Source organism: Ovis canadensis, chromosome 2, assembly GCF_042477335.2.
Source record: "Ovis canadensis isolate MfBH-ARS-UI-01 breed Bighorn chromosome 2, ARS-UI_OviCan_v2, whole genome shotgun sequence".
NCBI lineage: Eukaryota > Metazoa > Chordata > Mammalia > Artiodactyla > Bovidae > Ovis > Ovis canadensis.
Genome location: NC_091246.1, coordinates 156,712,601 through 156,731,396, shown reverse-complemented (window position 1 = coordinate 156,731,396; position 18,796 = coordinate 156,712,601). Strand labels below are relative to the sequence as shown.

Genomic DNA, 18,796 nt, shown 5'->3' with positions numbered 1-18,796 from the left:
GGTTTCTCATGATGTACTCTGCATATAAGTTAAATAAGCAGGGTGACAATATACAGCCTTGGTGTACTCCTTTTCCTATTTGGAACCAGTCTGTTGTCCCATGTCCAGTTCTTACTGTTGCTTCCTGACCTGCATACAGATTTCTCAAGAGGCAGGTCAGGTGGTTTGGTATTCCTATCTCTTTCAGAATTTCCCACAGTTTATTGTGATCCACACAGTCAAAGGCTTTGGCATAGTCAATAAAGCAGAACTACACATTTTTCTGGAACTCTCTTGCTTTTTCGATGATCCAGTGGATGTTGGCAATTTGATCTCTGGTTCCTCTGCCTTTTCTAAAACCAGCTTGAACATCAGGAAGTTCACGGTTCACATATTGCTGAAGCCTGGCTTGGAGAATTTTGAGCATTACTTTACTAGCATGTGAGATGAGTGTAATTGTGCGGTAGCATGAACATTCTTTGGCATTGCAAATTATACTATTTTGCACTGTTAAAAATATAATATTAAAATAAATTTTATTTTTTTAAATGTTTTATTATAACTAGTTAAAATTTTTAAATTATGTATGTGGCTCACATCACACTTGTATGACACAGCACCGTTCTGGTCATCAACACAATTTACCAATACCCTGGAACATATACATGCTTGAAGTGGTGTGGTGTTGGGGAGAAGCTTTCTATTCAGATGCAACAGAAGAAACGCATTCCTGTTCAGCTATCTACTTTTTAGAAACTTTGGGGAAAGTGCTCATCTATAGCTACAACTGTAAAATAAATCAGTAAAATAATGCTTTTAAAATGAGGTGTATTGAAGATTAAAATTATAGATATTTGTCATATCATGTAATAGGTACTCAATAAATATCAATGGTCCCCTCTTCCCTCTTTAACTTAGATTTTTTAAAGTCTATATTTTTGCTTTATAAAATAGAAACAGTATGTATGCCAAAATTATTTATAATATTACTACCGGGGGATAGCTATTATTATAATTTATGCAAGTAGATAATCTCAGTCTGTTTTTTTTTTTTTCATGTGGCTAAATGGATGTAACACTTTCAGAGGGAAAGGGGAAAAAGAGAATCCATGTTATGTAAACTATTTTGTGGCCTGATTTTCTAATTGCATAGCTACTTACTGCAACTACCTGTGTCATTAAAAATTCTTTAATATAATTATTAATGACACTGTAGTATTCCATTGTGTGAATATATCATAATTGATGAAGCTAAATCCCCTATGTGTTGGCTATTTAGTCATTTTGAAGATTTTGCTATCACTAAAGAAAGAAAAATAATATTGAACACTCTCAAAGCCAACTATTTATTTCACTGTTATGATTATTTCCCTTAGGATTATTTCTAACGAGATAAAGATAATTTACACACATAAAGATATGTGATGACATATTGCCAGATTGCCTCGCAAAAGAGTTTATATACTAATCATGTATAAAAATACCCATCTCTCTCATACTTTTAATCTTGGATAAATTCCTTTTGTGTTTTACCATTTTATAGGTTAAAATATGAGTATTTTAAAGTTTTTCAATGAGTAGAGGGGTTTTCATAAATTCCTCTGTCATTTATTTGTATTATGCAGAATTCCATGGACTGCTACCACAATATCAATTCATCTCCCAGAATCTGACCATATACTCTACATTGAACCACGTGTGTACTAAATCCTCTTAGGGGTTATTCTCATTAATATCAAAAGTACTGATATCTGTCCCATTTTAAAGCAAAACAAAACAACAACATAAAAGTCTGGTCCTACTTTCTTGCTCTCCTTTGAAAAAGGAACTTTTCAAAAGTATTATCAATGCTCTTTGCCTTCGATTGTTTCTTCCCATTCACTTGAATCCAATCCAGTCAGGCATTTGTTACCACTTCTTCAATGAAAATGGTTACCAATGACCTCCATATGGAATCAGCAGTCAACCATCAGTCCTATTTTATTTGACTTAGTGTATCACCCCTCCTTAGCTTACAGTGCTGCCCACTCCCTCTTACCTTGCCTTCTGGAACAGCACACTTTTCTGGTTTTCTTTGTATTTAACAGACCAAGTATCTCCTTTCTTGATTACTTCTCTTCATGCTGACACTGTAATGCCAGCAGACCCAAGGAATCAGTCTTATATCTTCTCCTTTGTCCCTTCGCTCACTGTTTTGGTGATCATATCCAATTTCATGCTGGTGACTCACAAACAAGTATCTCCAGCTCTGATCTCTCTCCAGAACTTCAGACTCATAAAACTGACTGCCTTCCCAAAGGCTGTACTTGGGACACCTGACGGCATCAAACTCAGCGTTCCAAACCTGAATGCCTGATTTTCCCCTCTGCTTTGCTTACAATCTTCCCCAGCTCAGTTAATGGTAACTTTTTCCTTCCAGTTCCTCAACCACAAAATTTTGGACTATTCTTTTATTGCTCCATTTTCTCACATGCCTTATTAAATAGTAGGTACTACCGGCATGACCTTTTAAACGTGTCCAAAAGCTGATGATTTCACAATACCTCCACTTCCTAATGCAGGCCATTGTTATCTCCCGCCTGGGCTTTTGAAATAACTTTCTAAAGGTTCAGTCTTCTCTTGCCCCTCCTTTCCTCCATCATAAACACAACAACTGCCAGAGTGATACTGCTAAAACATAACTTAGGTCTTGTTACTCTGCACATTTCCTCACACTTCTGCTTCCAATAGCTTCCCATAGTACTCAGAGTAAAATTGGAAGTTTTAGAAATGGCTGCTGCTGCTGCTGCTGCTGCTGCTAAGTTGCTTCAGTCGTGTCCGACTCTGTACGACCCCATAGACGGCAGACCACCAGGCTTCCCTGTCCCTGGGATCCTCCAGGCAAGAACACTGGAGTGGGTTGCCATTTCCATCTCCAGTGCATGAAAGTGAAAAGTGAAAGGGAAGTTGCTCAGTCGAGTCCGACTCTTCGCGACCCCATGGACTGCAGCCTACCAGGCTCCTCCGTCCATGGGATTTTCCAGGCAAGACTACTGGAGTGGGGTGCCATTGCCTTCTCTATTGGGCTCTAAATGTCCCACCCTCACTCTTACTACTTAGATTACACTTTCTACCCCTCTCCCATCTATCACTCTGTTCCTGCCACACAAGCCTGCTGCCAGAAACATATCCACCTTAGTAAACATGGCTAGAACACTCATACTCCTTATTTCTGCATGACCAGCCCTCTTGCCTCCTTCATGACTTCCCTTCAATGTCACTTTTTCAACTGGGACTATTGCCAAAAATCTATTCAAATTTACAATCTGCCTCCTCCCCCACAACTCCAGCAACTTCTCTTTTACTCTAATGTCTATATTTTTCAGAGGACTTCACCTTCTAATGCGCTACTGTGTATAATTTAATCAGGTATTGTGTTTAATTGTGTGTCTCCAACTTGTTTCATGAGTACAGGGGGTTTTGTCTATTTTATGCCAGTAGTTGCTCAACAAATATTTGCTGAAAACATGAAATATAAATAACTTTTATCTCTTTTGTCCCTTTTCACTTCTGGCTATTCATTCAATCAATTAATTAGCAAACTGTCTTCATATGTTTTAATGATTTTAATTTTTTATGCCTGATATTTGCCAATATTTCCTATTTATCATTTAATTTTTACCCTTATTATTTTTTTCTTTAGAAATTCCTTTTTTTAGAATAGATATTATATTCACAGGTTTCAAAATTCAAAAGGTTTAATAAAATGGGGGGACACAATAAAAATTTTCTCTCACACTCAGATGCCCAGTCTTCTAGCGCCTGTCCCCAAGGGAACAAATAGTATCAATTTTTTTGTATTTTTCAGACATATAAGCAAATATATATCTGAATATACATATATATAATGAGAGAGAGTACACATTTACTTTTTCCTAATTTACAAAATGTGTACTGTACACTGTTAAAAGGTTTGCTTAACCTTATATCACACCCTAATCATCTTGACCCTTGGAGAGTATTGCATATCAGTGAATGCTGAGTAGTATTTACTTTTTATTTTTGGCTGTGCCATGCAGCTTGCAGGATCTTAGTTCCCAGACCAGGGGAGCTAAGGGTCTCCAGAAGTGAAAGCACAGAGCCCTAATCACTAGGCCACCAGGGAATTCCCTACATTATTTTTTAATCTAGAAAATAATACCTTGTATGGAAACTTACAAAATTAGCCCCTAATGATATTAAGATTATTTCCTTAATCTTTAGCTACTACAATGAATAACCAAAAATAAATTACTATATATTCAAGTATCCTCTGGAGTAAGACATGGCAACCCTCTCCATATTCTTGCCTGAAAAAATTTCATGGACAGAGAAGCCTGGCAGGCTACTGTCCAAGGGGTCAAAAAAAGAATCAGAAATAAATCACTGTATATTCAAGTGTACAGTTGACCCTTTAACAATATAGAAGGAGGGTGGGATCTTCCCAACCCAGGGACTGAACACGAGTCTCCTGAGTCTCCTGCATTGGGAGGCTGATTCCTTTCCACTGTGCAGCCTTTGTTAAGAAGAACAGAACGCTCTGGGGTTACTCAAAATGTGGTTTTTCCCCTTCCTCTACCAGAGCCTTGAGGGGAGTTTTCACAAATATTCACTGTGGATATCTAGTGGAACTCTTTGAGGTAAACTCAAAAAAGTGTGGGGAGTCCCCATGACTAAGGACCCTAGAATTTTAAATTCTGAGTTGTCCACACTCAGCATCCAGCAATTCATCAATTATAGTGCAGGTTTTTCTACCGCAACCCTGGTTCCTATGAAAGTTTCTGCTAATGGGTTTCTTCTCAGATAATCTGTGATTCTCTACTGTATCACCTGTGTCTCCAGTTTTGGGTGCAGTGATTTGCCCTTGACCTTATTCCTCTAACATACAGAAGAAGAGTTGTTGATTTCCCAGTTTGCTCAACTTTCCACTCCTCATTAGAGCAGAGTAGCAAATGATAAGCCCCTTACTTGCTGGACAGAAACTTAGAAGTCCATATCGATTCTTTAAAGATTTTATACTTGCCTGAGGAAATATCCTGTTAGATTTTATTAAATGTTTATGTCATTGTATATATTTAAATTTTTTCTTCATGATTTCACTGCAGGTAACATGTTTTAAAAGGACTTCTCTACTCCAAGATTTGTTTTTATTTTTATCTAATTCTTTTATGACTTTTTCTTATTCATATTTTAATGCACCTGGAGTTCATTGAGTCACATGGAATAAGAGATCTAACCTCATTTTCTAATTCCCTGTTATTTAGTATTATCATATAAGTAATCCAATCTTTCCCTTATAGTATAAAAATTTTACCTTTACATCAAATTAAATTATTATAGATAATCTCTGTATTTCTATTTTGTTCCACTGAGCTGCTACAGACATATAAAATCTTCTAATTTGCTTTAATATTAAATATATATTTATATTTGGTATGCAAGTTTTACCACTCTCCTAGCCACAGTGAAGTCAGTTTCACTTCTGTCCTTTATTGCGCCCATCTTTGCATGAAATTTTTCCTTGGTATCTCTAATTTTCTGCCTAGGGACAACCACAATGGTGTGGTCACTCACCTAGAGCCAGACATCCTGAAGTGTGAAGTCAAGTGGGCCCCAGGAAGCATTACTACAATCAAAGCTAGTGGACGTGAGGGAATTCCAGCTGAGCTATTTCAAATCCTAACATATGATGCTGTTAAAGTGCTGCATTCAATATGCTAGCAAATTTGGAAAAGTCAGCAGTGGCCACAGAACTAGAAAAGGTCAGTTTTCATTCCAGTCTCAAAGAAGGGCAATGCCAAAGACTGTTCAAACTAGCACAAATTATATTCATTTCACAGCTAGCAAGGTAATGCTCAAAATCCTTCAAGCTAGCCTCCAGCAGTAAGTGAACTGAGAACTTCCAGAAGTATAAGCTGCATTTAGAAAAGGCAGAGAAACCAGAGATCAAATTGCTAACATCTGCTATATCTTACAAAAATTTTTCTTATAGAAAAAGCAAAGGAATTCCATAAAAACATCTACTTCTACTTCATTGACTACATTAAAGCCTTTGACTGTGTGAATCACAACAAATTGTGAAAAATTCTTAAAGAGATGGAAATACCAGAACACCTTACCTGCCTCCTGAGAAACCTGTATGCAGGTCAAGAAGCAACAGTTAGAACCAAACATAGAACAGTGGACTAATTCAAAATTGGGAAAGGAGTATGTCAAGGATGTATATTGTCATCCTGTTTATTTAACTTCTGTGCAGAATACATCATGTGAAATGCTGGGCTGGATGAATCACAAGCTGGAATCAAGATTTCTGGGAGAAATATCAACAACCTCAGATGAACAGATGATATTATCCTAATGTCAGAAAGCGAAGAGGAACAAAAGAGCCCCTTGAGGGTGAAAGAGGAGGTTGAAAAGGCTGGCTTAAAACTCAGCCTTCAAAAAACTGAGATCATGGCATCTAGTCCCATCACTTCATGGCAAATAGATGGGGAAACAATGGAAGCAGTGACAGATTTTATTTTCTTGGGCTTCAAAATCACTGCAGATGGTGACTGCAGCCATGAAATTAAAAGACATTCGCTCCTTGGAAGAAAAGCTATGACCAACCTATACAGTATATTAAAAAGCAGAACCAATACAATATTGTAAAGTAATTGGCCTCCAATTAAAATAAATAAATTTAAATTTAAAAATAAATAAATAAAAAGCAGAGACATTACTTTGCCAACAAAGGTCTGTCTAGTCAAAGCTATGGTTTTTCCAGTAGTCATGTATGGATGTGAGAGTTGGACCAAAAAGAAAGCTAAGCGCCAAAGAATTGATGCTTTTGAACTGTGGTGTTGGAGAAGACTATCAGCGTCTCTTGGAGACGCAAGGAGACCAACTTGCTAAAGGAAATCCTAAAGGAAATCAACTCTGAATATTCATTGGAAGGACTGATGCTACAGCTGAAGCTCTAATAAGTTGGCTACCTGATAGGAAGAGACGACTAATTGGAAAAGATCCTGATTTGGGGAAAGATTGAGGGCAGGAGGAGAAGGGGGTGACAGAGGATGAGATGGTTGGATGGCATCATCAACACAATGGGCGTGAGTTTGAGCAAACTCCAGAAGATGGTGAATGACAGGGAAGCCTGGCATGCTGCAGTCCATGGGGTTGCAAAGAGTTGTACATGACTGAGCATCTGAACAACCACCCCCAGTTATTCTTCATTCTGAAACTTTGGGCAATTTCACAACCTTAATCTTCCTAATATATTCTGGAATAATGTTCAACAATTCTTCAATTCCAATTGTATTAAATTAACATTAATTTCATGAGTCATGGGTATTTTGAAATCATACCAACTATTGAATAAAATTAGGAATTTTATAGTCAAACTGATTTAAAACATTAATATGGACTAATTGCTTTTGGAAACACAGCAATGAGGTTGGTTTCCCATGCTATTCAAACAAGGTACCAAGCCAGCTTCCCCATGTTATCTGTACCCTCTCCTCTCCTTGTTTGCTGCTTTCCTTCACCCACAACGTGGCTGCCAGCAGCAACCACAGTTGTGTACTTTCCTGGTAGAACCACAGTGAAAAAAAATGCACTACTTCTCACCTGTATCTAACAAAAGTTCTGACCTTTGCTCTGATTTGGACCACCTTTTGCTGTGGCCTGAGGAAATCAAGCTACTGACTGGTACACACTCCCAGCTAGGGTGTACCTTTGGATCTGGGGATGGAATCATTCCAATCCAAACTGGCAAGCTGCTACTAAATAGGAGCAGTTAAATGTTGGGATTAACCATGATTGCAATGAAAATTTTTTATAATTTAAAAATGTCTCTCAGATCTTTCAGCCTTCTTAGACACAGCAGTAGGCATCTATTTAAAATATATGCACAGTAACTTGTACAGGTGTGCACATACATGTATACAAGCTATGCAAATTCTTACAAGGCCTAAAAACTAGAACCAAAAGGTGAAATGGTCTTATCAAAATAATGGCAGATATTGGCAGATGAGAGTTAGACATATAAATCATTGTGCTAGATAGAACGGTATATTTACGTGACTTACTCACCAACAGCCAGAGATTTCTAATGCCCACCACCTCTGTAGTTATTCAGAATAGCCTATTTATTCTCTTTCTCCTCAATAAAACTACTTCTGAAATCTCATTCAATTTTATTGGTGTTTCATCATTCACTGCCAGCATATTTGTCATAGTCTCTGCAGTTGGCATTTGTCTATAATTTGGTCAGGGTAAATGTGCATATGTCCATTCCCCTCAATATTCCAAGCCTTCTCAAAGGGAAGGATACATTCTAGTCTAGTCTGCCTTTTGAACCCCTTACCAAGGAGCTTAGCAGCGACCACTGTATATTAAGGATTACTGAATAAATATTCATCAAGTAAAACATATCATTAGCTATATGAAATTTATTCTGGATAATTATATGTGACAAACAGACTATTAAACTAGAATTTATGAACCCATATTCTTCCAAAGTAGTTTTCTACTGCTCTCGTAACAGGACTTGCCACTCTCACCTCATTGTTTTCACCTTTCATTCATCTCAATTGCACAGTCATTTATTTAGAAGCTGCTATGTGCCAGGATATGCTTGGTGCTAAGGATACAAATATTGCCAATTACTTTGTCTTCTAGGGTTTACAGCCTCAGCACTGAATATACCTTTGGGGAAGGTTCTCACCAGCGCCCTTCTGTCTTATTTTAACCCTATGCATTCCTCAGATTCCATAGTGAATCTTACTTCTTCCATCAAGTCTTTCTGAGCTATTTTTCCTTCAATGCTGCTTCTTTGTGCAGAAATCTTAGCATACTCATCTCATTCTCTAATCTCAGTAATGGCAATGGAGCTGTGAATCTCAGTCTGTACTGAGTGGTGCAGGGTTACCCAAAAGAAGAGCACAGATTGAGTTTAGATTCAAACAGAGGTAAGAAAACGTGTTGTAAAGAATAGATCCTAGTGGAAGGGAGCTAATACAGGCTACTAAGGCAAATCTTCCACGTTTAGGAGCCATTAACCTAGAAATACCACAGTCTCAGCCAGCTTTCCTGGGGTACAAGATGCCATCTGGAGGAAAGGTCATGGGGCAGCCAACCCGCTTTAAAACGACAGTCAGGTTTACCTCCCTTCACGGCACAATCATTCTAATTACTAAAAACACCAATAGGAAACACAAAAACCCCCTCATTCTTGCTGGATAAGTTCTAAAATCTCTTTAACAAGGTTGGGGTGGGGAAGGGAGAAAGGATGTTTATTTTAAAATTAGAGACAAACTAAGTACATGGTTAATATTTCACTGTGATAAAGGATAATCAATCAATAAATAAACTATTAATTATATATTATTAATATTTTCTCAGCTTTATTACAAGATGGGAAGAAAGGAAGACAGAGAGGCAGGGGGCTTTTAGGAGACCAAAAACATGTCTGCCTATGAGGATCATGTGACCGTTGCCACAGAGAAGTAAGAAAGCAGCTTAGGTCTTGAAAGACACAGACTTCACCTAGGATTGCCTTTCCGAGAGCTGAGACACACAGAAGCTGTCACATAGGAGTCTGGATCAAGAAGCTAAGAAAGCAAAGAGCTCTGGTTGGTAGGATTTAAGATTGTCCTTGTTATTAATTTCTTAACACTAGTAATTTCACATAGAAGAGCTTCATTCACAAGCAATTCATTAAGAAATATAATAAATACTAATATTTGCTGGGTGTTCATTGGAAGGACTGATGCTAAAGCTGAAACTCCTCATGTGAAAAGCTGACTAATTGGAAAAGACCCTGCTGCTGGGAGAGATTGGGGGCAGGAGGAGAAGGGGATGACAGAGGATAAGATGGCTGGATGGCATCACCGACTCGATGGACATGAGTTTGAGTGAACTCCGGGAGTTGGTGATGGACAGGGAGGCCTGGCGTGCTCCAGTTCATGGGGTCTCAAAGAGTCGGACATGGCTGAGCGAATGAACTGAACTGAACTGAACTGAACTGAATATCTGCACATTCATCATCTTTCATTTCAAAGGAAGTGTCTTTTACTTCTAATTTACTATAACTATGTTCCTTCAATAGTGTTTCTTTCTTTTTAAAAGTACATTCTTTGGGGAGAATTTTGAATTTAATATAATAGAGTAAAAAACATGTTTTCCTACAAAATGTTCCCCAGAAACTTTATATACTTAACACTATATGAAGTAGGTTATTGATTTGACCCAGGGTGTCATTTCTCAGTTTGTTCTTTAAATGAATTTTAATATAGAATTTACACTAGAGAAGATGGCCTTGCCAACAAGAATTTTAAGTCACTTTGTATTATAGTTGTCATTCAGAAGAGGATTGTCATTCTCATGATACAATCAAAAGTCATTTTCTTATTGCCATTTACAGCAAAATGGATGGACTTAGGGATTATCTTACTAAGTGAAGTCAGAGAAAGACAAATATTACATGTTATCATTTATGTGTGGAATCTAAAAAATAATAAATGAATCTATGCACAAAAAAGAAACAGACCCACAAACATAGAAAACAAACATATGCTTACCAAAGCAGAAACGAGTGGAGAGATAAATTTGGAAAATGGGATTAACAAACTACTACACATAAAATAGATAAGCAACAGGATTTACTCTATAGCACAGGGAACTATATTCAATATCTTATAATAACACATAATGGAAAATAATCTGAAAAAATATATATATATATAGCTGAGTCATTTTGCTATACACCTGAAACTAACACAAAATTGTAAATTAACTAAACTTCAATTTTAAAAGTGGTGCATTTTCTAAAAAAGTTTATAAAACATGTTTTATGTTCAATATAAGGCAAAATCATGGTAGATTATAGATAACATAATTACATGGGTATATTTTCCACTGTAATCAATTTTTAGTACTGATTTTTAAATTTCCACTGAGGAGGAGCTCATATCTTGAAATGAAAATTCAGTTATCAAAAATTCATGTTTAAAAAAAAATTCATGTTTAAAAACTATTTCTTACCAATAGTAAAGTGATCAATAAGAAAGATACTTTAACCATATACAAATCTTTAAAATCATTACTTCAGGGAAATTACTTTGCAGAAAAAATAAGGAAACCTCTCTTTTCAACGAACAGTCAATTTAAACATTTACTGGTAGACTATATTCTAAGCACAAAGTGTTTATAATAATGGTAAATCAGAAGTATAGTGACCCCTAAAAAAATAAAAATTTGATGACAAAAATCTACATAAGTGAAGAAGTTTTAGCTTATCACCTGCATATGTCTTCTAACTGCAGATCAAAATCTTGAAGTTTCTTTTGATATTTCTCTGTAAAGTTACAGAACTCATTAAGGATTGAAGATTTCAAGTCAGGGTACGGACATTCCAAAGTTTCTAATTCCATGGGCAGTTCACTAAGCAGGTTACTTCTTTCTTCTGAAGAATGATCTAATATCTGAAAAAAAGTTTATATGATTGTTCTATTTAATATAAATGACAAATTGATAGATTACTATCAGTATTGCACTTACCTTCATGCTCCAGTCTGAAAGATAATTTTCTATTTTCTGTTGCTCTAGCCTAAGTTGTTCATAGACAGCTTTCAATTGTTTCTTCACGAAATCAACCTATAGAACATTTAGAGCAAGTGGTATCCAAATTATTGATTTATTCAATATTTAAATTTAAAGTCATAGAAATTTTTCTCAAAAGTCAATAAGTAATAACAAATTAAATAAGTGAAAGTTCCCTTCAGGATCCATGGAGGAGCGTTCAAGAGATGTCATATCCAGGCAGTGTCCATCAAGCAAAGGAGCTTTAAAGGGGCTTCTAGACATATAACCCCAAAATGAGTTCAATTATAGCCACTCTGCACTCACCGTGAGTTTTGTTTGTGATAAGGCAGAAAGCTTACCAGACTGCCTCTGTTTCAATCACCCCCTCCTTTTCTCACATCCTTGTTCCTAATCCCCAGAAGGGCATTGATTTTTAATGTTCATTTTTAATTATTTATGAGAGTGATATGACAATGCTTGAAAAATAACTAAAAAATAGAGTAAGAAAAAAATCAGCTAAAAGCCTACATGCCATGGCAACCATGATAAGGGAGTTTATGCTCTAGTCAGGGGAGGTAGTAAGCAAACTCATAAAAAAGTAGGTAAGAAAGTATCAGGAGGAGGTAAGTGAGGTATAAACTGGGTGAGGGGATAGGGAGTGACTGGGGCTTCTCTCGTATGAGTGGTCAGTACAGGCATCTCAGAAGAAAGGACATTAAAGCTAACACTAAAAGATGAAAAGAGCCGTCAGTGGGACAGAAGAAAGAGCCTGTGCAAAGGCCTTGAGACAGGAAGGAGTCTGGCTTATGTGAGGAATAGGAAGAAGGTCAGCACTGTTAGGACAAAATCTAGTAGGGAAAGCAGGGTATCAGATAGATAGTGAGACTAAAGAGGTGGAAGGTAGGGTCAGATGTATGGGGAGTTTTGGTACCAGGTACTCAACGCACAGTGAGGCCAAGAGATATCAAAATGTCAGAGCTTGGAGCAGAGAAAGGCTTACTACAGGGCCCTGCAAAGAGACAGGTGGCTCATGCCTTAAAAAACCCCAAACTCCCCAAAAGCTTTTAGCAAATCCCTTTTTATAGGAAAGGTGAGGGAGGGGGATAGTTAGTTGTTGCAAAATTCTAGTGTCAGATCCTTGGTTCTCCAAGTTAAGTCATGGTCAGGTCACAAAGATCATGCAAACCTCCACTGAAACAAATGATAGTCTCTGTCCTAACAAGAAAGAGCAAAGTCCCAAGGTTCCACTTCTCCCCTCCCGCCAAGATCCAGACCCTGGCTAGGAGGAGGGAGTCCCTGTGCCAGCCAGTTACCTTGCCTGGGAGCATTAGTCCAGCAAGCAGTCTGGGTCCTCCCACCAGTGCTCAGGCCTGGCTGAGGAGGCAGATCTCAGCTGGTGGCACCTTCAGGGTCTACTCCCCAGGCCTTGCCCAGCCATCATCACTGAGGGAGCAAGGAGCTCAGGACCCAGCTGTCATGTGGCCCAAAGCTGGGGGGACCTGGTCCTATAGCGGCCCACGGTGACTGCCACCACCACTAGGTCTAAAAGGTGGGGACTGGGGAGAAGTTTGCCTTTGCTTCAGGGCCTGGGCCTGGCCGGTGGGTGGCCACGTGAAGGTTCTGGAGTTTGAAGGACACAGCCCTAACCCTTTCCCCACGTCCACCAGCTCACCTGCCAGCTAGAGGTGAGAGGGCCTGGAGCACCCCAGAGAGGGTGGCGATCCACTTCTCACCACACTTTGTGCTTTGAGGACCACCTCATGGCTGACTGCTGGTGGAGTGGGACTTGTAACCACAGTGCTAATGGTCACCCCTAATGGTCACGTGCTAACAATCTCTTAGGATCTCGCTCTAACAGGCTCTCTTTAAAGGTCTCACGCTAAAGGTCAGGAGCTCAGGCTGCACACTTGCCCCACCCCTATTACAAGAGGAACCCTGGCCAGTAGGAGGCCTGAGGGGATTTACCAGGAGGATGACTTGATCCCTGTCCCTAGGATAGGATCTCAGAATAGACTGGAAGGAGGAGAAAGGAAGAAAGCAGGATTATGAGGTTATTGTAACATTTCTAGGTGAGAAATGAGCATGTTGGACAGATTCAGGAATGGAATTTGCTATACATTCTATTTGAGCACACAAAACATGCACGTTTATCTCAGACTCTTCCAAATGTTACAGTATTAAAAGTAAAGGAGATATACTGACCTCTTCCAATACTTTCACAGAGTTAGATTCACTGTGTGAGTGTGAATACTGTGAAATGTGATGCTGTCTGTATTTTAGATCTTCTCTCAATTGCTGAATAGGATTTATTACATTTTTAAGATATGTGCACCATTGTTCTGATAACTCCTGTTCTGTGGTGAAACAAAATCAAAGCAACATATTATTAAGTTTCTTCAAGAACAGGTCATTAAGATGCAGAGTTTTTGGATTCCTTTAGAAAAAAACAAACAGCAGTTAATATTAAAAGAAAATGAAATGTATGGCCCACTTTCAACTTTAAAACAAAACTCCCCTTTAAATGTGGGACCAAGAAAAAAACAAAACCTACCAAAATTCATAAGATCAGAAAGACATTCATTTCCAATGTTCTCTTCATTGAATAAGGATTTTATTTCAGATTCCATTTTGTATCTGAAATAGACATTATCTTAATCAATTATAATCATAAACATATATACAAGTTAAAAAATAACTAGCAGTAGAAATATTCAATCTAATGTGGTTTCATTCACCTGTTCATTAATTCAGACAGCATACTACATTCCTAACACTGATTAGATAATCTCCAAGACACTGAGATAGACAGAAGTATGGCTGCATACCTCAGAAGTAACAGCATTAGCAAGGCAAGGACAGGATACATCCTTGCACTATTTCAGGTGGAAAGAGCAGTGGAAAGTGGGGAGCCGCTGAGGGATATTAAGCTGACCACACCAATTCAGATCTGTGTTTCAGAAAGATTTCCAAGGCAACAAGATGGAGGATGGGCTGGAAGGAGGGTGGTCAATAAAAATGGAAGATGAAGAGGGGATCAGGCACATCTGGACCAACAAGGAGGTTATTTAAAAAGTTCAGAGATGAGAAGGTCCTGACCTAGGGAAATGGGAGTAAAAGTACGTATTTTATATACCAAAAATATAGTAAATCTTAATAAACTTTTGCTATATTATTTAAATATAGTCATTTTAGAGCAAAACTATAACCAGCACTAAATGGACATAAAAATACTGTACTCAATCCCTTATTTATGGCAGGTTTAATAAAGATCATAAAGAGTTTTGATTTATTAAGATTGTTAAGATACGACTCTGATGCTGGGAGGGATTGGGGGCAGAAGGAGAAGGGGACGACCAAGGATGAGATGGCTGGATGGCATCACGGACTCGATGGACGTGAGTCTGAGTGAACTCTGGGAGATGGTGATGGACAGGGAGGCCTGGTGTGCTGCCATTCAAGGGGTCACAAAGAGTCGGACACGACTGAGCGACTGGACTGAACTGAACTGAACTGAACTGAAGATACAATAATTTAAATGGTATAAAATAAGAAAACAGTAACAATTATAACACTTTAATATGGTTATTTTTATTTTTGTATGTAAGTTTCTAGCCCTTGTCTACATGCAGGAATATTTTAAATAGTTGTAATTATAGCCTATCTACCATTTTACATTAAGACTTTTTGAAAACTACTAATAATAAACAATTATTTATTTATTCTAAGTAATTTTTTAATTATTGTTTACCTTAGTGGCTGCATGGTATTCTATTTTATATATGTGCCAATATTTTTTAAGCCAATTTACAAATATGAGACAAGGGTTTTGTTTACATGTATAAAGGAGGGGGTTCTATTGTAGATGACACTATTTCTTTAGCATATGGTCTTAGTCAAAAGTTTTTTTAAGATTACATATGAAAATAAACATGGCATTTGGTCCCATCACTTCATGGCAAATAGATGGGGAAACAATGGAAACAGTGACAGACTTTATTTTGGGGACTCCAAAATCACTGCAGATGGTGACTGCAGCCATGAAATTAAAAGATGCTTACTCCTTGGAAGTAAAACTATGACCAACCTAGACAACATATTAAAAATCAGAGACATTACTTTGCCAACAACGGTCCATCTAGTCAAAGTTATGGTTTCTCCAGTAGTCATGTATGGATGTGAGAGTTGGACTATAAAGAAAGCTGAGCACTGAAGAATTGATGATTTTGAACTGTGGTGTTGGAGAAGACTCTTGAGAGTCCCTTGGACTGCTGGGAGATCCAACCAGTCCATCCTAAAGGAAATCAGTCCTGACTATTCATTGGAAGGACTGATGCTGAAGCTGAAACTCCAATATTTGGCCACCTGATGTGAAGAACTGACTCATTTGAAAAGACACTAATGCTGGGAAAGATTGAAAGCAGGAGGAGAAGGGGATGACAGACGATGAGATAGTTGGATGGCATATCACCAACTCGATGTACATGAGTCTAAGCAAGCTTCAGGAATTGGTGATGGACAAGGGAGCCTGGCGTGCTGCAGTCCGTGGGGCTGCAAAGAATCGGACACGACTTAGCAACTGAACTGATAAAATTGATATACTGAGAATGGGTGCATGATAGTGGAGTATACCCAGAAGTTATTTCATAACATATGTTTAAAAAATATTTATTTGGCTGCATCAGGTCTTTGTTGCGTCATTTGGGATTTTTTTCTTACAGTTGCAGTATAAGGGCTTAATTGCCCTGTGGCATTTAGGATCCCATTCCCAACTAGGGATCGAACTTGCACTCTCTCCGTTGCAAGGCACATTCTTTTCTTTTCTTTTTTTTTAATTGGAGGCTAATTACTTTACAGTATTGTGGTGGTTTTTGCCATACATTCACATGAATCACCCATGGGTGTACATGTGCTCCCCATCCTGACCCCCCCTCCCACCTCCCGCCCCATCCCATCCTCAGAGTCATCCCAGTGCACCAGCCCTGAGCACCCTGTCTCATGCATCAAACCTGGACTGGCAATTTATTTCACATATGATAACATACATGTTTCAATGCTATTCTCTCAAATCATCCCACCCTCGCCTTCTCCCAGAGACTCCAAAAGTCTGTTCTTTACATCCGTGTCTCTTTTGCTGTCTCGCATATAGGGTCATTGTTACCATCATTCTAAATTCCATATATATGCATTAATATACTGTATTGGTGTTTTTCTTTCTGACTTACTTCTCTCTGTGTAATAGGCTCCAGTTTCATCCACCTCATTAGAACTGATTCAAATGCATTCTTTTTAATGGCTGAGTAATATTCCATTGTGTATATGTACCACAGCTCTGCCGATGGGCATCTAGGTTGCTTCCATGTCCTGGCTATTGTAAACAGTGCTGCGATGAACATTGGGGTACACGTGTCTCTTTCAATTGTGGTTTCCTTGGTGTGTATGCCCAGAGGTGGGATTGCTGGGTCATATGGCAGTTCTATTTCCAGTTTTTTAAGGAATCTCCACACTGTTCTCCATAGTGGTTGTACTTGTTTGCATTCCCACCAACAGTGTAAGATGTTTCCTTTTCTCCACACCCTCTCCAGCATTTATTGCTTGTAGACTGTGTGATAGTAGCCATTCTGACTAGCGTAAGATGATACCTCATTGTGGTTTTGATTTGGATTTCTCTGATAACAAGTGATGTTGAGCATCTTTTCATGTGTTTGTTAGCCATCTGTATGTCTTCTTTGGAGAAATGTCTGTTTAGTTCTTTGGCCCATTTTTTGATTGGGTCACTTATTTTTCTGGAATTGAGCTGCAGGAGTTGTTTCTATATTTTTGAGATGAATTCTTTGTCAGTTGCTTCATTTGCTATTATTTTCTCCCATTCTGAAGGCTGTCTTTTCACCTTGCTTATAGTTTCCTTTGTTGTGCAAAAGCTTTTAAGTTTAATTAGGTCCCATTTGTTTTTGCTTTTATTTCCATTACTCTGGGATGTGGGTCATAGAGGATTCTGCTATGGTTTACATCATAGAGTGTTTTGCCTATGTTTTCCTCTAGGAGTTTTATAGTTTTTGGTCTTACATTTAGATCTTTAATCCATCTTGACTTTATTTTTGTGTATGGTGTTAGAAAGTGTTCTAGTTTCACTCTTTTACAAGTGGTTGACCAGTTTTCTCAGCACAACTTGTTAAAAAGATTGTCTTTTCTCCATTGTATATCCTTGCCTCCTTTGTCAACGATAAGGTGTCCATAGGTGTGTGGATTTATCTCTGGGCTTTCTATTTTGTTCCATTGATCTGTGTCTCTGTCTTGATGCCTGTTGCTTTGTAGTATAGCCTGAAGTCAGGCAAGTTGATTCCTCCAGTTCCATTCTTCTTTCTCAAGATTGCTTTGGCTATTCGAGGTTTTTTGTATTTCCATACAACTTGTGAAATTATTTGTTCTAGTTCTGTGAAAAATACCTTTGGTAGCTTGATAGGGATTGCATTGAATCTATAGATTGCTTTGGGTAGTATACTCATTTTCACTATATTGATTCTTCCAATCCATGAACACGGCATATTTCTCCATCTATTTGTGTCATCTTTGATTTCTTTCATCAGTGTTTTATAGTTGCAAGGCACATTCTTAACCACTGAACCACCAGGGAAGTTTTACTTAGATTTTTTAAACAAAAATATAGCACTTATAAATCATTTAGCTCAGTCCCCTTATATTTTCATCATCCAGAAAGCCATAGTAGAACATAAAAACCAAGAGAACTGGCTTTGTTCATAGAGGAGATCAATCTGCTACTGTGCATGTAATAATTCTAGTAAGCTCCATCCTACCTTTCTAGATCAGCAACCCTGACCCAACAGGCAAGTCTATTTCTCTAACTGTCCTAATTGGCTAACAAAATCCAGAAGCAAGTACTACATGACAAGCTTGTGAATATACATTGTTTCCCAAATCGTGTCCCATAAAACAAAAACATCAATAAGATGTTAGGGAAAACCTGGAAATGGTGAACTAAACAAATCAGATAAGTTTACATAGTGTTGGATTATTCAGAAACTTGATTATGCTAAAGTGCATTGAGGTTCTCTAAAAAGGGATGAAATATGAAATATTTTCCTAATTATGGGACAAGGAAATTCCTTATTCTCCATGGAGTATCTTGAAGAATATATCTGTTTTGTAGAATTTGATTGAGGAAATATAGATAAAAATTGCAATGGGCTCAAAGGCATTAAAATTGGTAATTCTTGGG

General features: G+C 37.9%; 1 protein-coding gene across 6 annotated transcripts in view; it reads right to left on the bottom strand.

The window, feature by feature from the left end:
* CCDC148 (coiled-coil domain containing 148) overlaps positions 1-18,796 on the bottom strand; it is a 329,833-nt gene that overhangs the window by 216,782 nt on the left and 94,255 nt on the right. For 4 of the 6 annotated variants that reach the window (XM_069577480.1, XM_069577479.1, XM_069577478.1 and 1 more), the window contains 4 exons: positions 14,114-14,196; positions 13,765-13,916; positions 11,539-11,634; positions 11,281-11,462 (listed from right to left, as the gene is read on the bottom strand). In XM_069577480.1, the coding sequence (XP_069433581.1) occupies positions 11,281-11,462; positions 11,539-11,634; positions 13,765-13,916; positions 14,114-14,196 (513 nt within the window). The remainder of the gene's footprint in view (positions 1-11,280; positions 11,463-11,538; positions 11,635-13,764; positions 13,917-14,113; positions 14,197-18,796) is intronic. The other 2 variants (XM_069577482.1, XM_069577483.1) reach the window with 1 other exon arrangement.